Source organism: Phocoena sinus, chromosome 3 (assembly GCF_008692025.1).
Source record: "Phocoena sinus isolate mPhoSin1 chromosome 3, mPhoSin1.pri, whole genome shotgun sequence".
NCBI lineage: Eukaryota > Metazoa > Chordata > Mammalia > Artiodactyla > Phocoenidae > Phocoena > Phocoena sinus.
Window position 1 is genome coordinate 164,850,759 of NC_045765.1, and position 22,776 is coordinate 164,873,534.

The 22,776-nt window shown below is 43.3% G+C and overlaps 1 protein-coding gene across 2 annotated transcripts in view; it reads left to right on the plus strand.

Moving 5' to 3' along the window:
• Window positions 1-10,983, plus strand: part of CTNND2 (catenin delta 2) — a 944,584-nt gene extending 933,601 nt beyond the window's left edge. For both annotated transcript variants that reach the window (XM_032628308.1, XM_032628309.1), the window contains 2 exons: window positions 2,380-2,453; window positions 9,850-10,983. In XM_032628308.1, the coding sequence (XP_032484199.1) occupies window positions 2,380-2,453; window positions 9,850-10,107 (332 nt within the window). In that variant the 3' untranslated portion in view covers window positions 10,108-10,983. The remainder of the gene's footprint in view (window positions 1-2,379; window positions 2,454-9,849) is intronic.
• The last annotated feature ends 11,793 nt before the right edge of the window (window positions 10,984-22,776 follow it).

The window sequence follows — 22,776 nt, forward strand, 5'->3', positions numbered from 1 at the left end:
TCTCGCGGTCATGATTCCCTAGGAGCGTTACGTGCTCAGAAGCACGCATCAGAGGAGGGCTGTGTGATCCCAGCAGCTACACAGCCTGGCTTAAAAATTCACCAGGGGATTTTGCCCTCCCACCTGAGCTTCCCAAATACCTTAACATCCAGTGGTCGATTCTGTTTCTGTCAGTATCTCTCTTATGCCTTTTAAAGCTGCTCTAATCTTCAATCTATTGATATAGTTGGAAATTGGGGTCTATAAGAAAAAAGAAAGGCATTTCCCTATGAGTTGACTATTTGCTCAGACACATACATGGCAGAACACCTGTGAAGACACGTGCTTCATGTATCCAGAAAGGCCACAAGTTCAATCTCAGCTACACAGTCTCCTTTAAACAGGTGAAGTGCACCAAAGAGCAGGAGGAAAGAACTTCCAGTAGAAACATCTTCAGCTTGGAAGCCACAAGCACAACAGGGAGGGAGGCCAAGGCTATAAAAATGCACATTCTACCAAAAAAAGAAATGTATTTTATTCTGAGTAATAGAAAAAAATTTTCACCTTATCCTTGGAGTAACATTTTCCATCAGCAGGTTATAGCTCTGAAGGCAGATTTTTCTAAGGTTTAGTCATTCATTCATTCACTCAGCGAAAAAAGCACTTACTCTGTGAGCATCCCTCAAGGCCAGGCACTGTCCCAGATGCTGGGGCAGCCTACAAAGGTGGCGGGACAGACGGATGTCTGTCCTCATGGAGCTTCTTATCTCCTAGGTGAAGGGAGGTAATACACAAGGTAAACATGAAACAAACTCACTAACGAGGTGGTAGCACTTGGCGTTGAGTGTGATGGTGGAAATAAATGGGGTAATGAGATAGAGGGCCCCAGGTGGGCAGGGCAACTTTAACTAACACGGTCAAGGGGAGACGTTTGAGCTGAAACCCGAATATCAACAAGGAGAGATAGTCCAGAGTCTGGGGCAAGCAAGTTCCAGGGAGAAGCATCAGGAAGTCCAACATCCCTGATGCAAAATAAATTTGGATGCTCAAGCCAGGAAGGAGGGCCAGCACAGCTCCCTGAACTGTGGGAAGAAGAGCAGGAAATTCTTCAGGAAGTCAGGACGGGACCAGATCACACGGAGCCTCGAAGACCATAATGGGCAGGGAATCGAGTGACATAATCCAGTCTAACATGATGATCGCTCAGGTGATGGGAACAGGGGGGATGAAGGAGCAGGCTGTGCAGAGTGGAAGCCGGGCCGTTGAGAAGAGGATGCTGTAGCAGTGGTCCAGGCGAGGGATGGTGGTTTCCGCAGTGATGCAGAGACAGGAGTGATGGGCGTTCAACCAGAGAGTCTATCAGAGTGGTCTTTAAAATGGGAAGTGGGCTCTCAGCTCTCACATTCTAAGCAGAATTTCCCAAGAGGAGTTTTATTGCACAGCTATTATGTGCTTTTAGTAATAAACATGGGTGGAATGATTATACTGAGTTGGTGGCCTGTATCTCTGAGAGAATAGATGGTGTGTCATCCTATTTCATGATCCCATAGATACTGGAAGCAAAAGATAATTTTTTCTTGATATCTAGAGTGTTTTAGATACCCGCTGACATTCGACAGACAATGTTTTTTTCCAGAGCTTTCTTAAACCAGGACCTTTTAGCAGCTATGAGGGGAGTCTTGCCCTGGGCCCTTCCTCTAGGCCTGCGACAGCAGCCTCAAGGGCCCCAGGGGAGGAGGCAGGCAAGTGGGCATCTTGCCCAGGACTTTGGAAGCTGCTGGCAACCGGAGGAGACCTTCCTTCCTTTTGTCTAGAACACAGACTGGTCACAAGACAGGGTGGGAGTCTCCCATCTCTGTGTTGAACAGGACTCCGAAGCCGCAGCCGCCCAGATGCGCAGGGCAAAGGCGGGTGGTGCTTCCTGCCCATCCTTCAGGCCGTTGAGAAGTGAACTGTCTCAAAGATGATCAAGCACTTCTGTGAGCTCAAATTAGAAATTTCATTCTTGTCATTCCCCAGCTAAACACCAACTGGCTGATCCAGATTCCTGCATGCTTCAGTGCAGGTGACACGCTTTTATCATCTGCCAGTTTTCACCAGAAAACAAGGCCATAGAACTGGCAAGATGACCATCTGTTTGATGCACCTGCCTTGACCCCGTCTGCAAGCTGAATGTTATTGCAAGAGGCTGATGTGCAACGGGGATTTTATAGAATAACTGTTCTTCTCTCTTAATGTCTGTATGTAAAATGAAGTGTTCAGGACTAATGAATTTCTTGCATCTGGAATGATCCATGAGACACCAAGCTTTGTCAGGGCAAAACTGGCCTCGATAACCATCATTCCTCATTTGAAGCCTGGTGTTCAGTGCTAATACTTTTGTTTCTCTTTTGCTTTCAGCTCAAAATACTGGAATTTCAACTTTGTATAGGAATTCATATGGTGCACCCGCTGAAGACATCAAACATAACCAGGTAAAAGAGAGGTAGCACGTTGGTGTTTGTTTCTCCCTTTGACTCCTGTGAAATATCTTGGAAGTGTAAAAAATAAGTTAGTTTCTATTTAACATGCATAAAAAATGGAAAAAGAAAATAACGGTCCCTGCTGCTCTCTGCTCATGTGGGACACAGCGTACATGTGGGTGGTGGCAGTCATCAGGAACAGCCTCAGATTTGAAAGCAATCTTGTTTTTTTGGCGGCATCAGGTGTTAGTTATGGCAAGTGTAAGATTCTGGTTACTAGACAAATTGTCTAATTACTAGACATGGATTAAGTAGCTCCTGTAACCCAGCCAATTCTTATTTGGAAGAAAGCATTCATTATACATGACAGTTACTAATAACATAGACACATCAAGTTCAATGTAAACAACTGAATAGAAGGCATGGTGTTATGCCTCGCCGCTCAGGCTAGTGGGGGAATAAGCAACAACAGCATCACCTGGGAGCTTGTTAGAAACACAGAAGAGATGCTTCTCTGGCCCCTAACCCTAACCCTAACCCGTTCAGGGTCTTCTGCATCTGAGTTGCATTTTATCAAGGTGTCTAGGTGATTCGTGTGGATGTTGAAATTTGAGGAACCCTGGCTGGTAGATACTTAAAGAATCCATCTGTGTTTTTGCGTGTGTTTTATTTAGCAAATATTCGTTGAAGGCTCGTTTTCTCTCTGGTTCTAAGGGGAACTATAAAAGCAAGAAGGTACCGCCTCTGCTCCGTCACTGATGAATAACCTCATACTTTTCCTTCCCCATGGTGGTCATCACAAAGACTGACATTCTTTATAACTCTTGGCTACTGGTAATCGTTTCCAGAACTGGCTTCTGCTGACGCTCTAGATTCCTGCCATGTGTCATGAAAATAGTACTGAAAAGATAAACCTGAAAGCTGTTTACTTGATCACAGTAACCAGATGAAAGTCAACATGAAAGGGAAATGTGTGTTTTTAATCAGTTCTCACCACCCAGCAGGGCAGCATCTTTGAAGAGGAGAGGGAATCCCTTCCAGCAGGTAGAATGTCTGGTGCAAGACTGTTTCTAAGGGAAGAGGGAGGAGGACACAGTTCTGGTCTTTGCTAAAAGCAAAGAAGTCAGTGAATAAACAGAGGGGCATGAGCTCTAGACAAGAGGTCACCAGGGGTGGCCCCCAACTATTTGCAGATCAACATGCCTACCCAAACATAAAGGAAATGCCAACTCTATTTATGGGAATCAATGCTTTTTCTTCCAGCAAATATCAGGTACAGTGAGCCAGTGGTCTCCAGCTCTTAAAGATATTTGTCAGGATGTGATAGGACCCTGGTTTTGCATCCAAGAGCATAAGATCAGTCTTCAGCTTCTATAGGTCAAGAGAAGCTCATCACCAGAATCAGCCTGTTCTACGTCAGCCTTTATCTCCAGGGAATCCCACTATTGCTGGTAATGAAGAAACACCCTGGTGTGGCCCAGGGGTCCTTGGCATCACACAGTGTGGCTGCAGTACATTCCAACAGACTGCTTGCAACCTAGGTTTAGAGGACAGTCCACAATGGTTCTAAGAGGCACATTGTCTTCACCCAAGCCTATTCTGAGCATTTAAGAAAATTGGAATTAACGCACCAAGATGGCGTCCCTGCCCCGAGAGAGTGAGCACAGCCTATTGTATGCAGCCTTTTCATTCTAGGGCCTCCTGGGCCCTAGAACGAACTCGACTCAACCTCGGTGTGAAACATCAAGGCCACGGTGTCTCAGGTGGATGTACTGAAACTCAGTCTGGATGGAGAGCAAGCTCTGAGCCACTCGTCAGCACAGGGGAGACGTTGCAGGCCGACCCCCAGCAGAGCTGAGTCCTGTGGCCATAGCTCAGTGCCATCATTATTCCCTCAGCTGGTCCAGCCGAGGGAAGGGGGCAACTGGACTGTTAACTCCATTCTAATATCAAGCAACATTTTTGAAATGTCCACCAAAGAGAGTTGTTCTTTACCTAAAACAATTTTTCCAAGAAAATCATTATGACACTCCAGTGACTTGAGAAAATAATAAAGGTTTTACTTGTTTTGGACTCTGTTATCAGGATACACTTTGACTTTACTTACAGCCTTCCCTCTTGGGAATTCGGGAAAGGAAGACCATCCTGACCATTCAGAAAAGTTGGCCATTTGCTCCTCTTCCAGATGGGTGCTTCTGGAGATGACCTTGTAAACAGCATCCATGGTGTGGATTTTCTGCCCATGTGAGCATGGTTGGTTATCACAGATGGCTTTTGTTTTTGGAACTTTTCTGGGCTAAAAGCCACTTCACAACCGCATAGCTAGTAAATGGTCAGCTTGAAAAATTTAACCGGGAGGGATGTGCCGGGGTCCATTCAGTTTCGGTGTCAAAGCTGGGCCTCCTGAGCTTTGCAGAGGAGTCTGGACAGGGATTCATCTTAGAGAAGAAGTGATTCACCGAGGGAAACTAGTTTCAGAGGGATCTCTGGGACGAGGCAAAAGACAGTGAGATCTGAAAATAAGGCAACAGCCCTGGATGCGTGGCCAAGCAAGGGAGGGGCCGGGGCAGGAGCTGGGAGGCGGGCTTCCCCTGACTCAGCAGAGAAGCAGCCAGGCAGCCTCGCAGCTGTGGCACACCCCACGTGACCACCTGCCACTCCAGTTTCCAATCAGTGAATTCTGAGCATAAGGACTCCTAGGAGAAACAACCATTAGTGTGAAATAAGATTTGTGATCCTCGGTTTTATGTTTGGGGTCACAGATATTGTTTTAAGAGTTAAGTACTCAAACCCTTCAAAAACCCCACTGAGCTTCTACCAGTCTATCCCATACTTATAAAGAAAAAGAGCATATTTAACCGTATCCCGCTGGCGATAGGATTTTTGTTCATAAACTAGAAACAAAGGGTTTTGGTGTTTTGCTGACTGGTTTTCAAATTATTACTGACAGCAATAGAAATGGCATCTTGAATTCCTCAGTCTGGCTGCCAGGTGGGCAGGCAAATAAAATTATCCCCAGAGCTGAGGAAATTGGGATCCAAGGAGGGTAAGGGTTCGCCCTCAGTCACCTGAAGAAGCTCAGAAGAGGCAAAGACTCCAGCCTGGGTCTTCTGTCCTCTTGTCCCATGTGCCCTCCTGTATACCACTGGTTCTCAAATTTGAGGGTGAGTCAGGATCCCTGGAAGACTGTTAAACATAGATTACTGTGCCCCAACCCCAGATGTTCTGATTCAGTAGGTCTGGGATGGAGCCCAATAATTTGTACCCCTAAAGAGTTCCCACGCAATACTGATGCTCCTGGTCTTGGGACCACACTTTGAGAAGCACTGACCTTCACCACGGCTTCATTCATTGTATAATGATAACACCCTGAGTCTTCAGCTTTCACTGTGCCGTAGACTTTGAAGGTCTGTAGTGGACGGCTCTTTCCCTTGTGTTAGGAATACGTTCAGTTGGTGGGCAAACTCAGTGAGGGATACAAAGGAGTCTTCTATCAGCGTGCTACAGGGGTGGGAGCTAAGAAGGAGCAGAGTCCTTTATAATTTACACTAAACATTCTGCTGCTGAGGAAAGCTTTCAGCAAGGATGACTCTGTGGGAGCAGAAGCCACAGGACGGAGCGCCAAGAGTGTGGACCCCTGTGATGGCCACGTGAACCAGCTGGTGGCACCTGCCCTTCCCAGAGAGGACGCTGCCTTAAGCAGAGCAGACAACAGCCTCAGGCTCCTTGGATGTGCCCGGGCTCCTCTGGACTACAGGAGACTCAGATTCAGAATACACCACTGTGGGACAGGAACATCATTCCACCTCCTTTACAGAAGTCTGGCTTGTCCACACTGTATGTTTGAAAAAAAAAAAAAAAAGCATTTATTTTAGCTCCTCTATGGGGAAGGCTGGTATTGGGGAGCATTTCACCTGCCTAATCTTGAACACCGTCAGATAGTCTCTTAAAGTAAATGACAAAATACAGCCAACATACCTCTGCGGTGAATGCGTCTTAGCAGCCGACATCCATACCACTGGGGCCAGGGAGCAAATTTAATCCCTTCAAACACAGCTGTGCCACCATCAGCTGTTCTGGGTGGTTCATTCACACAAATTCTCCGAACTGCAGAGCTCAACCTGAGAAGGGGTTGATATGGGACCTTATGAACAATACAAATGAACTGAAGAAGGTAACTCCTGATATGAGACTAAAATAAGCTTGTGCTCAACCCAAAAATGTCCACCAGCCAGAGAGAACATAGCAGTAGTAAGAAATTTGAAACAGGCTTTGCCAGAAAAGAAAAAAAAGAAAGAAGCAGCCACCGTGGAGGAGGGCCACGAGCCTCATAAGTAGCTTCCCCTGAAGACCTCCCAAGCTCTAGCACTGCCCCTCCCCTGGTTACTGGGACCAGCACAGAGAAGTCAGGCCTCATCTTGGTTTCCTTTGTCCATGGCCTCCCTTCTCATCACAGGGTCTGGAGTCAACTCAGTGAGGCTGCCCGCCCCCTGAGGTGGAGCCACCTTGGCTCAACAGAGACTGTGCTCCTGTCTCAGAGAGAACATGGGCTTTGGAGTCAGCCAGGTGTGCATTCACATCCCAGCCTCACCCCACCAGGAGCCATGGCATCCTGCACAAGTTTCTTATCTTCTCTGACCTTCGGTTTCTTCATCTATAAATCGGGAATTGGATGGATAAATGGATGGATGGGAAGGAAGGAAGGAGGGAGGGAGAAATTGAGAGAGAGGAAAGGTGGAGGGAGAGAAGGAGATAGATTAGATAGATAAATAGGTAGATGATAGATGGATAAATGGATGGATGGATAGATATACAGACATAAACATGCATCCATATATGTATGCATATATACATATACAAGAGTAAACAGAGAAGAATTTGTTACATGTTGAATATAGTGCCCACTGAAATAGAGCCAGTAAATTCTAGTTCCCTCCCTGTGTAATTTTTCCAAACCTCCCAACTCTAATTCTTTGTATGCTCCACACTTGGGTAGCAGCACCGAGATGGAGCGGAGAAGTTCCACGTAGCGCTCAGCTCTTCAAAGACCAGCAAAGGGCACCTTAGCCTATCCCAGTGATCAGGTACACGTGGTCTTAGCAATGTTTAATTGCAGGTGTTGAAGTTCCGAATGTCCCCCTCATGCCCAGGCTCTTAGGCTAACACACATTTACACTCTGAGGACTTTCACAGGTAGACAGAAACCTCATTCATTCAGCCACCACTGTCTGGAAGTGTGAGGCCTCCTGGATGGCAGCTATGAGGAAGTTCACCGCTTCTTTGAAGAGCAGGTCGATTACTAGTGTAAATCAATGACATATAAAAGAGGGAGAGGGCTTCCCTGGTGGCGCAGTGGTTGAGAGTCCGCCTGCCGATGCAGGGGACACGGGTTCGTGCCCCGGTCTGGGAGGATCCCACATGCCGCGGAGCGGCTGGGCCCGTGAGCCATGGCCGCTGAGCCTGCGCGTCCGGAGCCTGTCCTCCGCAACGGGAGAGGCCACAACAGTGAGAGGCCCGCGTAACGCATAAAAAAAAAAAAAAAAAAAAAAAAAAAAGAGGGAGTTTCGCTTACTTGAGAGAAGAATTACGGGCAGGCCATTAGAAGCATTCATTCACACACAACGTGCTAATTACAAATCATTATCTATCAACTAAGACCAATTCCTAGAGGATGTTTCCATGCTGAACCTTAGTTAAATTAGTAGGGAATTACTGAGTCCACTGGCAGGTGATCAAACTGTGCTTTTTTAGGAGTGTTCCATCGTTCCCCCCAGACCTCCTGCACAACCATTGCACTCAAGGAGCTTTGTGGATGCCATTATGCAGTAGCTGTGGGGATGGTCCTTCCCCCATGCCTTGGGGGTATCCTCACTTTGGGAGCGTGATGCTTAGGAAGGGACCACAGAGGCAGTGGGAAGGGGATAGCTAGGCCCCGACATATAAATGCTAATTATCAGCCTATGAACACTGTCTGTTTTACTGTCTTTAAAGCAAAGCGGAGGGAACTAACTAACTAACTAAACTTCACGTTTCCCGAAGAATCCTGTGGTCCCTTTAGCCCCTAAAGGCCCCCTACATCAGACAGTAACCTGCAGAGGACAGGAATGGAAATGGGGAACACTGAGGTGGGCTGGGGGACATTGGACAAGTCTGAAGACCCCTCTCCCCTAACCAAAGTCTTCATAATCCCACATTATTCTCGAGTCCCATCAATTCTCAATTGAACAAAGTTAGGAAATGTTTTGGTTCTCCAGAGCATAGAGTATTTGAAGTGGATTCCCTCTTCTTCTCACATGCTTCTCTGTATCCTTCTAAGGCTGTGGTACCTGGTCACTTAGGCAGGTGTGATGGAATGGCCCTATTACCAGGAAGCCTCCATCCTCCAGAGAGGTATTGGTCACAGCCCTCCGAGCTGGCAGGAGGATGCCCAAGTGACCATTAGACCTCGTACATCTTCACTTTCTCTTTGTCTGGGATTACAGCACCCAGGCGTGATGGAAAAAATGCAGGAAAGATGACTATAAATTACTTGTGTTCTGTAGTGTCTAGTGTATACCTCTTTAATTTGAAAAAGGTTAACTAGTGAAATGGTTCACCTATCATGGCAGTTTGGGCAATTTCTCAAAAAGATAAACATAGAATTACCATCAGATCCAACAATTCCACTTCTTGGTACATACTCCCCAAAAATTGAAAGCAGGGACTCAAACAGATACTGGTGCACCCATGTTCACAGCAGCGTTATTCACAAGAGTCAAAGGGTGAAAATAATACAAGTGTCCATCAGTGGATAAGTGGATAAACAAATGTGGTCTCTCCATACAATGGAATATTATTTAGCCTTAAAAAGGAAGGAAATTCTGTCACATGCTACAACATGGATAAACCTTGAGGACATTATGTTAAGTGAAAGAAGGGAGACCCAAAAGGACAAATACTCTATTATTCCACTTCTATGAGGTACCTAGACTAGTGAAATTCGTAGAGGTGGAAAATAGAACGGCGGTTGCCACAAGCTGTGAAAAGAGGATGGGATGGGGATTTAAGCTTAATGGATACAGAGTTTTTGTTTGCGATGATGAAAAAGTTATGAAAATGGATAGTGGTGACGGTGGCCCAGGCGACGAATGTATTTAATGCCACTGGAAACAATTAAAATGGTCCATTTTATGTTATGTATACTTTACCATAATAATAATTAAAAAAAAAAAGATTACCTAGAACGATAGTGCATGGACTCAGAAACCAACTTGAAAAAGGAAAGTCAATCAGGAGAAGCTCGATACTGGTAACCACATGGAGGATGTTCGGAGCCTTGACTTTGAGAGAGGGTTGAGCACATCGGTGGCAGGGGAGGACGGGTCAAGGGCAAATGCGCTAACCCAGGTGGATCTTCTTTTCTGGGCAGGTTTCAGCACAGCCAGTCCCACAGGAGCCCAGCAGAAAAGACTACGAGACCTACCAGCCGTTTCCGAATTCCACGAGAAACTACGACGAGTCCTTCTTCGAGGACCAGGTCCACCACCGCCCTCCGGCCAGCGAGTACATGCACCTGGGACTCAAGTCCACGGGCAACTACGTCGACTTCTACTCTGCTGCCCGTCCCTACAGTGAACTGAACTATGAAACGAGCCACTACCCCGCGTCCCCCGACTCCTGGGTGTGAGGCAGGCAGCACCGGCAACAGTGCATGTGCATGCAAGACCACAGACATTGCTATTTTTCTTTTCCCCTGCAAATTTAGTTTGTTAAAGCCTGTTCCATAGGAAGGCTGGGATAACCAGTAAGGAAACATTAAGAGCTATTTCAGAAAGCTAAATGAATCGAACGTTAACTTGAAAGTCAATAGAAAGTGATCCTCAATCTGACCTTGTACAACACCTTTCTAGCGCGGGCTGGAGAGTCTAAAAAGTGCTTTCCACTGAATGTGGCTGAAGGCAGCACAGAAGGCGGTCGGGGTGACAGTTGTAAGCACAGAGGCACGTGGTTCACACACTTCAGAGGGACGGCTTCTCACGCTTTGTTTACTCTTCATCCGTTGTGATTCTAGGCTTCAAGTTGCACTCGGGTTCCTCTGTACAGCAAGATGTTTCTTGCCCTTTGTTAATGCATTGTTGTAAAGTATTTGATGTACATTACAGATTAAAGAAGAAAAGCGCGTTGTGTATATTACACCAATGCTGCCGCGTTTCCTCATCTATGGTTCTAAATATTGCTTCAATTTCAAACTTTTGAAAGGTGTATGGATTTCCAGTTTTTCTTTTCTTTCTCGCAGTATGTTTTAACAGAAAAAAAAATGGGAAAAAAGGAATATTTAGCAGTATTGTTCGTTCTGATATGTGAATTTGTTTGTGGCAACTAAGCAAGGCATTCAGCAGTTTCTGACAATTAACATCCATCATTCCACACTCCTTGTCAACAAAGTGCTTTTTCACTGCCTAAAATTTTAGATGTAGATATTTGAAATAGATTTTTTCATTTATACCAGTTTTCTTTATGATGATACAGTGTTAAAAGAAAATAAATTACAATTGATCTGTCATCCATATTTGCTAAGAATGTCTATTTCCAAGGACCTACCTTACAAAACACACATTCTACTCGTGTGTCTGTGCGTGTGTGGGTGTGTGTCCACGTATGTATAAAAATGGCCTGTGTGAGATTTTATTTGGATAGAAGCTATTTCATTTGCTGTTCCTCTTGTACAAACTTTGTTTTTGGTCTCTAGTATGAATGTACATCAGCTGTTCCTTTTGTACTCTATCTATACTTCTGACCATCTAGTGACTCAGGATATTAGGCCAGTGGAGGTAAAGTTATAGGATTCTCACACATTCACACATTCTTGGATACCAACCCTTTCTACAGGCCCATTTCCTTCCATGTTTCATACCCTCGGAACATGATAAACCATGGCCAACTCAATAATTTCACTTTGGAGCCAATTACTTGAAATAGCCACAGAAAATGTAAACTGCTCGCCTTATTTCCCCCAAACTCTTTTGTTCGTGTGGCAGGGAGCAGTAGACAATTATGGATTAGGTTATTAAAATTGAACTTGAAGCTAATGGTAGAATAGTTGTTAACAGAGCTAGGAAGTAAGGCTAACCATTCAAAAGAACAGGGGCTTTGGGTAAATTAGCTTTGCTCTTTAGATGCAAGTGACTGAGGCCAATAGGTGCCTAGTAAATGTTAACTGTTCTTGAAAAAATAAAACGTTAAATAACAAAAGAAATTGGCTGCCATCTTCCTTTAAAACTTTCTCCCCTTCGCTCTACGTAGTTTAATTCAGCTCAAAGTCTAAGATTCATGGTTCTTTCTCCAAATTTAGCAACAACCAAACGATCTCTGGTTCATGCATATCTGTGCAAATGAGAAGCTCTTTTCTAGAGCAGCGTGGTAGACAGACATTTTCATGTGAGTTGTCCTACAGTTTCTTACAAGTTGGCCCTTCTCGCCCTGTTTACTATAGGAATACACATTTCTGGGTCCTCTCCCAGGAATGCTCCAGCCCCTGAGAGAGATATAAATATGTAGCTTCGAGGACAGTGTTTCCACTTCATTACTGTCATAGAATGAAATAGTAAAGTTCATCAAGGCAGAGATATGGTACAGACATGATTTGTCCATAACCAAACAGCTGGTTTAACTTTTCCAAAAGTAAGGAGTAGGACTCATTCTCTGGCTTGAGTTGTGCAGGGGGAAGTTAATGCATGTCAAAAAGTCCTTGTCCTAGCAGGAGCTTTATATTTCCTCTGTGACTCTGAGTCTGTGCAAGCCCAACATTTGCAACCCTTGAAGACCAAGGAGGTCTCTGCTGCCTGTGATTTTTTAAGAACACATGGCACCAGGCTGACATGAACAAATTCAGCCAGAAACCTCTGGAATCAGAGTTAGAGCTAGGAGAAAGTCAATTAAAGGTGTTCATAGTTACTCAAGTTGATTCTTTCATCCTTTTCATACACATGCACACATACACACACGGAAGTAAGAAGTAGGGAGAGAGAGAAATGACAGATGGTGATGGTAGATAGATGATAGACGGTAGATAGATGATAGGTAGATGGTAGGTAGATGATAGATAGATGATAGATAGATAGATAAATAGATATAGATGATGATGATATATGAGATAGACAGATAGATGATAGATAGATAGATGATAGATAGATAGATAGGTAGATAGATAGATAGATGAGGTTTTATCTGAACTGTGAAGTGGCCTAAAGCCATCCCATCTCCTTGGCAGTAAAGGTTGATCAATGGGTGATTTATTATTTATAACACGTGTGCCTGGGACAAAAGCCGAAAATGGCCAGAAGCATTGTTTTGGCTTTCATTGTACCGAAGTGACCAAGTGTGACCCTGTCCCCCTAAGTGGCTGCCTCTTGGGTCTACAAGAGCCTCCGGATCTTGGATTTTCTACTGAGATTGGAATGGTGTTTTTCAGAGGAAAAGAGGGGAAAAAAAGAAAATAGAAAATTTCTTTTTTCCTCTCAATCCTTATGGTGGGCCATACATACACCCAATGTATTTAACAGGATGTAAAATCCAAACATTATGTATGAAAAAGGACCCATTGTTTCTTTCACTTGAGAGCTTTGATTGCCAGGGCCTAAGTAAGGAACACTTAAACTATGAATAATATTAAATCAGATTTTTAATACTGATTCAATTTTAATGCCACAATTAATACGTCAATCCTCAATGTCAATCGTGAGTTAGACAATAAAATGTCAGACAGGTTTATAAGAATGAGGGTTACACAAGTTGTCACATCATACTTGGTGCTAACTAAGGTTAACCAGTGACAACCCATTTCTTGTGGATAAGACTCAGGCATTACAGAAAACTGCTATGAAAAAAAGCAGTGTTTAAATTCAGTGTTTATATATTTATTTATTTATTTATTTATTTGGCCTGTTTTGTTTCTCTTAGTTCAGCCCTTCTTCATTGACTGATACTGTCCCCCTATATCTGAGAGCTGTGCCCCTGAGAAGTGAGGTTTGGCTCTCTGAAGACACGGTATTTTCACTCAAGAGATTTGCAGTTGAGTCTGGGCTCCCTGAGGACAGGTCAGCTCTGCTCCACTCAGAATCAGCCGCTGAGGCTCAAAGGCTGGAAGCTGGAATCACTTGATGACTCAGTCACTTAAATGTCTGGCACCTGGGCCTGGAAAACTCCAGTAGCTGAGGGCAGGAATAGCTGCAGCTCCTCAGACATCCTATGAGGTCCCTCCACAGGCTCTATCCAGCAGGAATGCTTCAAGGGGGTCAAACTCCTGACATGTCATCTCAGGGTTCCCAAAATCTATGTCCCAAGAGAAAGAACCAGTCAAGATGCATTCCATTACTCAATGCAATTGCAAAATAGTGCCCAGTTCCAGGGGGCAGGGGCCAGAAATAGACTCCATCTCTTGATGGTGGCGGGGGAGAGGGGGCAGTAGTGGCAAGATTATGGAAAATCCTCTAGCATTGGAAATACCGGTGTTGCCTTTCTGATATAATCTACCAATCTATCATAAAACTGATAACATTTTGCCTTAATAAATTCAGCTTCTTTAACTTGTAGCCAATATGTCTTAATAATGGCAAAAGCAGTGAGTTTTATCATAAGTAAAAAACAATTTAACTAAAAAATGAGAGAAAAATCCATGTCCTTATGTCAGAAGGAAAGGTTTGGGGTCTTGGGTTTGTGTTTTCCTCCAGCTGAATGCAAACATGGAAGCAAATGGCCACTCTGGTTCCTGGCAGCCATCTAACAACCATGAGGGGACCAGAATAAGTTGAAGCCAGACCTGAGAATAGCAGATTAGAGAGACTGAAAGAATTTGGCTCTCCTCTGAAATCACTTGAAGAACATCTAATTCCCAAAATATTCCAAAATGGACCATCATTAGCACTTATACACACATTCTAGAGACTTTCCTTTGCCTTCTCCTAGGAAGTAACAGAAGGCTGGACTGATGAAAAAAAATCTCCATGACTTACATATTCACATCATCATGTCCTCAGAATAAGAATATGCTTTTCTGAAGAGTCAGGAAAATAGATTATAAAAAATAGCCCCATTATTAATTTTTGGTAAGCAGAAAGGCATTCTGTAAACACTTTCTTTAGTCATCATTCTATTTTATTCTTTTAACTACCAGTAATATACTCTATGGATTCATAACTGAATGGGTCTGAAGTTGTGTTATTGCCTCAATTCACTATCAGTATTAGAGTAATTTTAGGTTCTTAAGAAATTACACCCTCCATGGGCTCATGCTCTATCTCCAACGAGAACAAAGGAAAGATGATTAAAGGGTTGAAAAAACTAAGAAGTAAAAGAGGTCTGATGTATTATTGAACATTGATTGATAGAGCTTCCTTCTGAGTCACACTGTCTTTGGGAATACATAGTTTCTGAATGGGAGTGTCTCCAAGTTACATCACCCTTTATCATTTCCTCTTCTGGTAACACACGCCACCTAAATTATCAACGTGATGTCATGACTGCCTTCTCTGTTTCCACAATTCCCAGCCCCACACCTTCTGCTCACTGACACTGGTCCCTGGGCCCCATAAAGGTAAAGAAGATTCAGAGCATTCACAGCAAATGAAACGTTGCTACAGACGAATGGCTCTGGCTTCCAATCTCCAGCCACCCAATCACAGCAGCTCTGCCAACAGCTGCTTCACCAGCCCAGACCTTTCACAAGCTCTGTTAGGGAAGCATCCCATCCAGATGTTCATTCAAGACCCAAGATTCTGAAGGGCAGAATCTTTACTTACCAAGAATTTACTATAAACCAAGAAGAAGAAGGAGAAGGAGAAGGAGAAAGAGAAGAAGAGGGAGGGGGAGAGGGATGGGGAGGGGAGGGGGAGGAGGAGAAGAAGAGGAAGAAGAAGAAGAAAAGAAGAAGAAGAAAGAAGAAGAAAAGAAGAAGAGAAGCAGAAAGAAGAAGAAGAAAAGAAGAAGAAGAAAAGAAGAAGAAGAAGAAGAAGAAGGAGAAGGAGAAGGAGAAGGAGAAGCTGTGATGACAACAGATAACACAACTGGCACCAAATGTGCTCATGGCTATTAAAACCAGGAGGAAATGACTAGTAAACTGCCGTATGAAATGGACACGAAAGGACAAGGAAAATTAGGTTTCTTAACAGTTCTGTTTTGCTTTAGACTACTCCAGAGATGTCTAAAAAGCCAGAGAGGAGATTGGCAGTCCCTTTGGGTGGAAATTCACTGGGACAGCAGTCACTAACCCAGTTACTAGGGAATCATAAGCATTTTTCTGCAATTAATTTTGACCCTAGTAAAGTTTGAAAGTTAGAGCTATATTTTTTAATAATTTAATAGGACTATAGCAAGAAATCTTCCCATCATGTTAATATGTAAACAAAGAGTATTTAATTAGGCTTACCAGATTCAGCAAATTAAGATACAGAGTGTCCAGTTAAAATTAAATTTCAGTGAAATAGCCAATACTTTTTTTTAATATAAGTATGTCCCGTACAATACTGGGAACATATTTACACTAAAATTTGTTTTCACTGTTATCTGAAATTCAAATATAACTGGGCACCTTGTATTTTATCTAGCAATCCTAATTTAACCTATAATTCTGCCATTATTTTTCTAAGGAGTAATACTTTATAGAAAAATTAAAATAAATTCAAGAATTCATTACTTGATTAATCTCATTATAGATGTATACATAATTTTATATATATATGTGTGTGAAAATACAGAGTTAGGACTCAGAAACCCTGTTTGAATAAGCTAGGTAATGTTTGGGTCTCTCCTTATTAGTAAACAGGGGTGCGTGTGACAATATATGTTGTGCTTCCACTTTACAATTTTTGTGAAGATCAGATTGGGCTTATGACCAGGTGTGCTAGTGAATGTTTAACAACTGACTCTTGAAAAGAAAAGAAAAGAAAAATTCCTCAGTTTACAGTATTTGCTCATTTCTGTGCTGTAAATACACACACCGTGACCGATTTTAAGCTACCAATATGATGTCACCAAATGCAGAATCGAAAGTGGTGCTCAGTGACAGACCAGTATACTATTTCCAGGATACAGATAAAATAAACATAGGAATTTAGATAACCTCAAGAGCATAGGTAATAGCAAAATGTAGTAAAATAATTAGGTTGTGATGGGTTCTGAGTATTTATTACTCTTATTTTCTAAATAATTCATTTAATTGTAAATCTATATAACGTGATACTAATAATGGCTGTGTTTAACCATCACCTTGCAAATTCCTGCTGACGCAGGCCAGCTCTAGGACACCACGTACGACTGCTTATGACACTGTGAACTGCTGTCCAAACGTAGTTTATTAACGTTCACTCATTTACCAACATTGACGGAAATTACCATGTAAGAGGTATGGTACAAAACTTCTTGGAAAACAGACACAAGGAAAAGAGTGCTGTGCAGAAGCGTGGCTAGCTTTCTAAGGGGACAGGTCCGAGTGAAGGAGACGGTTTTCTGAGGGACGGAGGGCAGCGCTGACTGTCACCCATGCAAGTCGGAGTGGGAGCAAATGCCCTGCCCTGGGAGGAGAGATAGCCTAGCGGGGTAAGGGCTGGGAACTCTCGGGGTGGGGACTCTGGGTGCAGTCAGCAGGGTCGCAAGCTCTGTGGAGGACGGAGGAAGGGAAGGCCCCCAAGCTGAAGCACGTGGAGAGGAATGGGGAACAGAGCGGTGCAGAAGAGGAATTCGTGAATTGGAGGGCAAGGCGACTGCCCTGGACCATCTCCCCACCGAAACCCAGACCAGGGCCAGTAGCAGCTGGAGCGGGAAGATATTGAGAACCTGGGCCATTTTGTTGGGCCCTTTAAGCCTCAGATTCTGTGAAAGCCCAGAGGAGAGAAAGCAGCTATAAAAATGACAGCTAGGGCACAGTCTTGTTTTAGAAAAGTAAAGAAGTAGAACACTGTTTCCCACCTTGGGCATGTTGAGGCAAATATTCCCTCTATCCAGTAATAACGTTACACAGTTGCTTCTGGCTCCTACAAGTAAATCAATTACAGTAGCCTATTAGTTTTCTACAGCTGCTATAACAAATCACCACATATTCAATGGCTTAAAAAACAAATTTATTATCTCTGGAGGACAGAAATTCAAGATGGGTGGGCAGAGTTGTGTTTCTTTTGGGGACTTTTGGGGAGAGTCTATTTCTTTGTTCTTTGCAGCTTCTACAGGTCACCTGTATTCCTAGGCACCATCTTTAAGGCCAGAAACACAGCATCTCTGTCTGATGTCTCTCTCTTAACTTTACTCTCCTGCCTCCCTCTCTCCCGTATAAGAACTCGTGATTACATTGAAAATCTCCCCATCTCACTCTCTCCAACTTAATCACATCTACAAAGTCCGTTTTGCCATGTAAGGCAACATATTCACCAGTTCTGGGGGTAAGAATGCAAATATCTTTGGGAGGCCTTTATTCTGTCTACTGCATCTGGTTTTTGCTGTAGCATCATCGCAGAGTCCATACAAACAAAAAAAAGTCTTAAAATAGCTTCTTGCTGTATTGATATCTAAATTCCTAGAATAAGACCCTAAAATAATCTAGCTCATACTATGTTTCTTGTGGGGGGCAGGGGGAATGAAACTCATTTATTTCCTGTAGCTGTACGCTTCCAGCATCCCTAAAGAGGTGACAATTCTCATACATATTTCTGGTTTAAAAAAAAAAGATTTCTTTCGCTAAATTTATTTACATTACTTAACAATATTCATACATCTTGAGGTGGAAGAGGCAGGATAGATTAAATCCAAATAAAACAAAAGGAACAGGAAGTGGGAGGAAAGGGAAGCCCTCACGTAACAAAAGATCAGTGTATGAATTTTTTTCCAGCTTTATTGAGGTATAATTGACAAAAAAATTATAAGATGTTTAAAGTGTACAATGTGATGATTTGATATACATATACATTATGAAAGGATTCTCCCCGAGGTAATTAACATAGCTTATATTAAGCTCTGCTCAGTAATGGGAATTACAGTTATAATGAGACCCCTTGTATTTTTGTCTCATACAAAGAAATAGGCTTATTTGCAACCTGGTCTGCTGATCACAGAGATGGATGAAAATTCCAGCATAAGTGGAAGTCAGGTATAAATGTCCAGAGGGGAATCCCTACAGACTGGGATTCTCTCAGGGAAAATGTCAAGAAGCTGTTCTCCCAGCAACCCTGCGAGCCCCCCTCCCCATTCATGCAGGTCCAGGCTTTCGGAATTGAGTCATGATTCTGAGGTCTCCTTCTGGCTTTGGCTCACAGCTCTGCCATCTCGCGTCTAAACATTTCTTGAAAGACAGTCATAACTTTCAGAGAAAGAAATGTGTCAACAAAGAAGGGCACGTAATTTGCTCACTCAGCACCAAAGTGTGAAATGGATTGTTTGTGGCCGAAATATAGCACACCCCAAATTCATATATTGAAGCCCTAAACCCTAGTACCTCAAATGCAATCTTATTTGGAAATAGGATTGTTTAAGAGGTGATTAAATTAAAATGAGGTCATTAGGGCAGATCCTAATCAGGTATGACTAGTGTCCTCAAAACAGATGGAAATTTGGACACAGACATGCACAGGGGGCGACCATGTGAGGAGACAGGGAGAAGACCGTCATCTACAAGCCAAGGAGAGAAGCCACAGAAGAAACCAACCCTGCTGACACCTGATCTCAAAATCCTAGCCTCCAGACTGTGAGAAAATAGATTTCTGCCGTTCAGGCCACCACTCTGTGCTACTTTGTATGGCAGCCCAAACAGACTAACACAGGGATCAAAGAGCAGCGTCACTGAATCCAATCAACCTATGGAAAAATTTAACTCAAACATGCCAGCCTCAAATCTCAGTCTTGGGGTACTCACCATGAAAACTGGATTTAAAAGCACTGGTGACCACACAGGAGGCAACAGAAAGACATCCACGCTTCCCAAACTGGGCTTCATGATGCTTCTTCAAATGTCACAGCATTTCCTGACTCAGCCACGTCCCCGCTACGAAAACAGGCCAGCGCAGTCACTGACGCTCTCCACCCCCAGCCCACATGAGCACTGAGCGGTGGCATCCTGTCTCTTCCCTTCCCTTCCCACTTGCCTCCACACAAACCCTTCCGTTTGGTCTCAGCCCTCTTTAAGGAGCATGCCTTTCCCAGGACCCCACAAGCCTGTAAAGGCTCTCTCCAGTCCAGTTGGGAGTGCAGAAATTCAGCAATCTGATAAGTGTGACAAAGAATGGGACTTTGAGTGCCTTAAGTTTGTGTACTGAAGTGAATAGTGTCCCTAGAATTCATATCCACCTGTGGATATGTAAGCTCAGAATGTGACCTTATTTGGAAATAATGTAACCAAAGTAAGGATCGAGATAAGGTCATACAGAATTAGGGTGGGCCCTAAGTCCAATGGGCACATCCTTTTACAAGACAGAAACCCAGAGAAGAACACCACGTGAAGATGCAGGCGGAGACTGGCGTGATGCATCCACATGACAAGGAACACTGAAGATTGCCAGCTGCCCCCAGAAACTTAAAAGAGACGTGGAATAATTCTCCCTCAAAGCGTCCAGAGGGAACCGATCCTGCTGACACCTTGATTTCTGACTTCTAGCCTCCAGACTGTGAGAGAATACATTTCCACTGTTTTGAGGCATTCAGTTTGCTGTAACTTGTTAGAGCAGCCCTGGGAAACACTTTGTTTAGGCAAGATTACATCTAACAGCAAGTCTGAACTTGCTCTTGATATTTCACTGTTTTAAGTCTCACTCTCCCTTCCCCTTCGGCCCTATATCTGGACAGACTCATAGGAAGACCCTGAGCTCATTTCCTCCTCTGGAGCCAGCGGGAAATTTAACCTTCCCACGCTTGGGAACTTTTCCACTGCCCCACCCCTTAGCCATTTATTAGAGATGTCTAAACCCACTCCCTCTACCCGGCCCAAGTCAACCTGGACTTGCTGGTGTCCACCCAGCTCTTCCTGGAAGTCCTCTGAGTGAGTAATACTACCTTCTCTGAAATTCTCTGGTGTTTGGAGAGCCATCAACCTCAATATCCAAACCAAATTTTAGGTGAGGCATTTGCTACCTTTTTTTTTTTATTATTATTTTTTTTTTTTTGCGGTGCACGGGCCTCTCACTGCTGTGGCCTCTCCCGTTGAGGAGCACAGGCTCCGGACGCGCAGGCTCAGTGGCCGTGGCTTACGGGCCCAGCCGCTCTTCGGCATGTGGGATCTTCCCGGACCAGGGCACGAACCCGTGTCCCCTGCATCGGCAGGCAGACTTTCAACCACTGCACCACCAGGGAAGCCCTGCTGCGTTTTTAAAATAGTGATTATACTTTTACTATCCAGTGATTAAGGAAATGCATAATAACAAAGTTGCTCTGAATTTATTAATGCTTTGAAATAAATTTGTACTTTTTGGTTCAAGATGATATATGCATTTGAATATAGTAAGTATATGTGACAGATGTTGTATATTCACTCTAAAGACAATGCTCATTTGGTATTCCAAATTCATTTTTTTATCATTTTTTTAATTGAAGTATAGTTGATTTACAATGTTGTGTTAATTTCAAATTCATTTTAATTCATTTTAATAGTGAATTGCCAGGTCAGAAATCAGGGCACTACACTAGCTCAATCCCAAAGACTTTTGTGGAACATGATAGATTCTCTCCAAAAAGTAAAAAATTTTTAAAGTTTAAAAACATTTTTTAAAAAGCTTCCATCGTGAAAAAAATCTAGGAAATACTGCACATTAATCTTCTTCCTCTTGGAGTCACAAAGCAAAATAAGTTATAAAATTTCTGAGAAGTACTGCAATAATGACAGCTGTTTACTTTTGTTTACCCTGGACTCTAAATCCTAGAGTCTCCCAGTCATATTTGATTACAAAACCCTTTCTTCCCATCAGACCTGTTGGGAGCTTGGTGCTTTTGCAGAGGGACTATACAGCACTAAAGAGTGAAGAAGCACCTTTGGGAAAGACACTGGCATTGAATGACTGACATCTACAGAAACCAGCAGGACCCTAACGTTCTTCTGCAGCAACTGGGACACCAACCTTCACCTTCAAGTTCATCAGCAGACCCGCTTCTTTCCTTGGAGTTCATGAGAAGAATTCCAGAGGTCATTAAGACAAGCTGACATCAGAAAGAGCCAGTCAGTGTCTCTGAGAACTTTGTCCATGATGGCACCATTGACTTGATGGCATCTCACTTCAGCTTTAACCCAATTTTCAGCAAGTTTTGACAAAGTTAGCTTAATTAGCAAGCAGACAATGGCAGCAATGCAACATAAAAGAAAAGAAAAGAAAGAAAACTCCTATGGATCTACATGGTGACAACATATTTCTCAGCATCTCTGATTTGGTTCCAACTTTTGCTGCCATGAGACCAAGACTTGGCATTCACCTCCTCAGGCCAGATGCTAAATTAAGTTTGAAGACATTCCAGGTATTCATTATTAATCAGGCTTTTGGCAGCAAGAGGGGGAAATAAAGAAGAAGCAGCTGTGGTTTGAAAGGTACCATCTCTAAGTTAAGAGCTGCCAAAAATAACAAGCAAACTTTTCAGGTCAATGCGTCTTTGATGCATCAAAGTCCGCTGCCCTGGGGTCTCAGCAGAGATGATCAAGGAAAACAATGCCCCCAGTGGCTCCGTAGCTCCCTGCATGGAAAAAAGGAGTAGCTGCCAGGTTGAGTGTTCACATTAAGTAATAACAATAAACCTATAAAGAAGTGAGAATGTCTCTCTCAAGGACCACATCTGTCACAATTCTTTGGTTGCACGTGACTGAAACCTTGACCCACACTGCAATAAGTAAAATGGAATTAATTTAATCATGTCCATGGAAAGTCCAGAAGTCAGCAGGCTTCAGGCATGGCTGGATTCAGGGGCCAGATAAAGTCACCATGGACCTGTTTCTCTCTACCTCTCAACTCTGTCTCCAGTGCTTCTGGCTGCAATAACCAGGTGCAGATGTCGTGAAATCTCCAGCAAGTTTTTCCTCTCAGCTTTAAATCCATTAAGACAGAATAACTCCAAGAAGCCTCAGCAAAAGTCTCAGGGCATCTCATTAGTCGTTATGGGGTCACACGCTCATTCCTGAATGAGTTACTATAGATGGAAGAATGGAAAGCTCTGAAGATAAAAACCGTTTAAAAATTATTATTTTTAAATAATAATATAAAAATTTATACCACACTAAGAGTTTTACTGTGTATTTCTTAAGCTCTTTTTTAAAAAATCCTAATATTAAAATATACTTTGAAATATTTTTTAAAAATTTGATTTTATAGCCAAGGAAAGAGAGGCTCAGAGAGGTTAAATCACT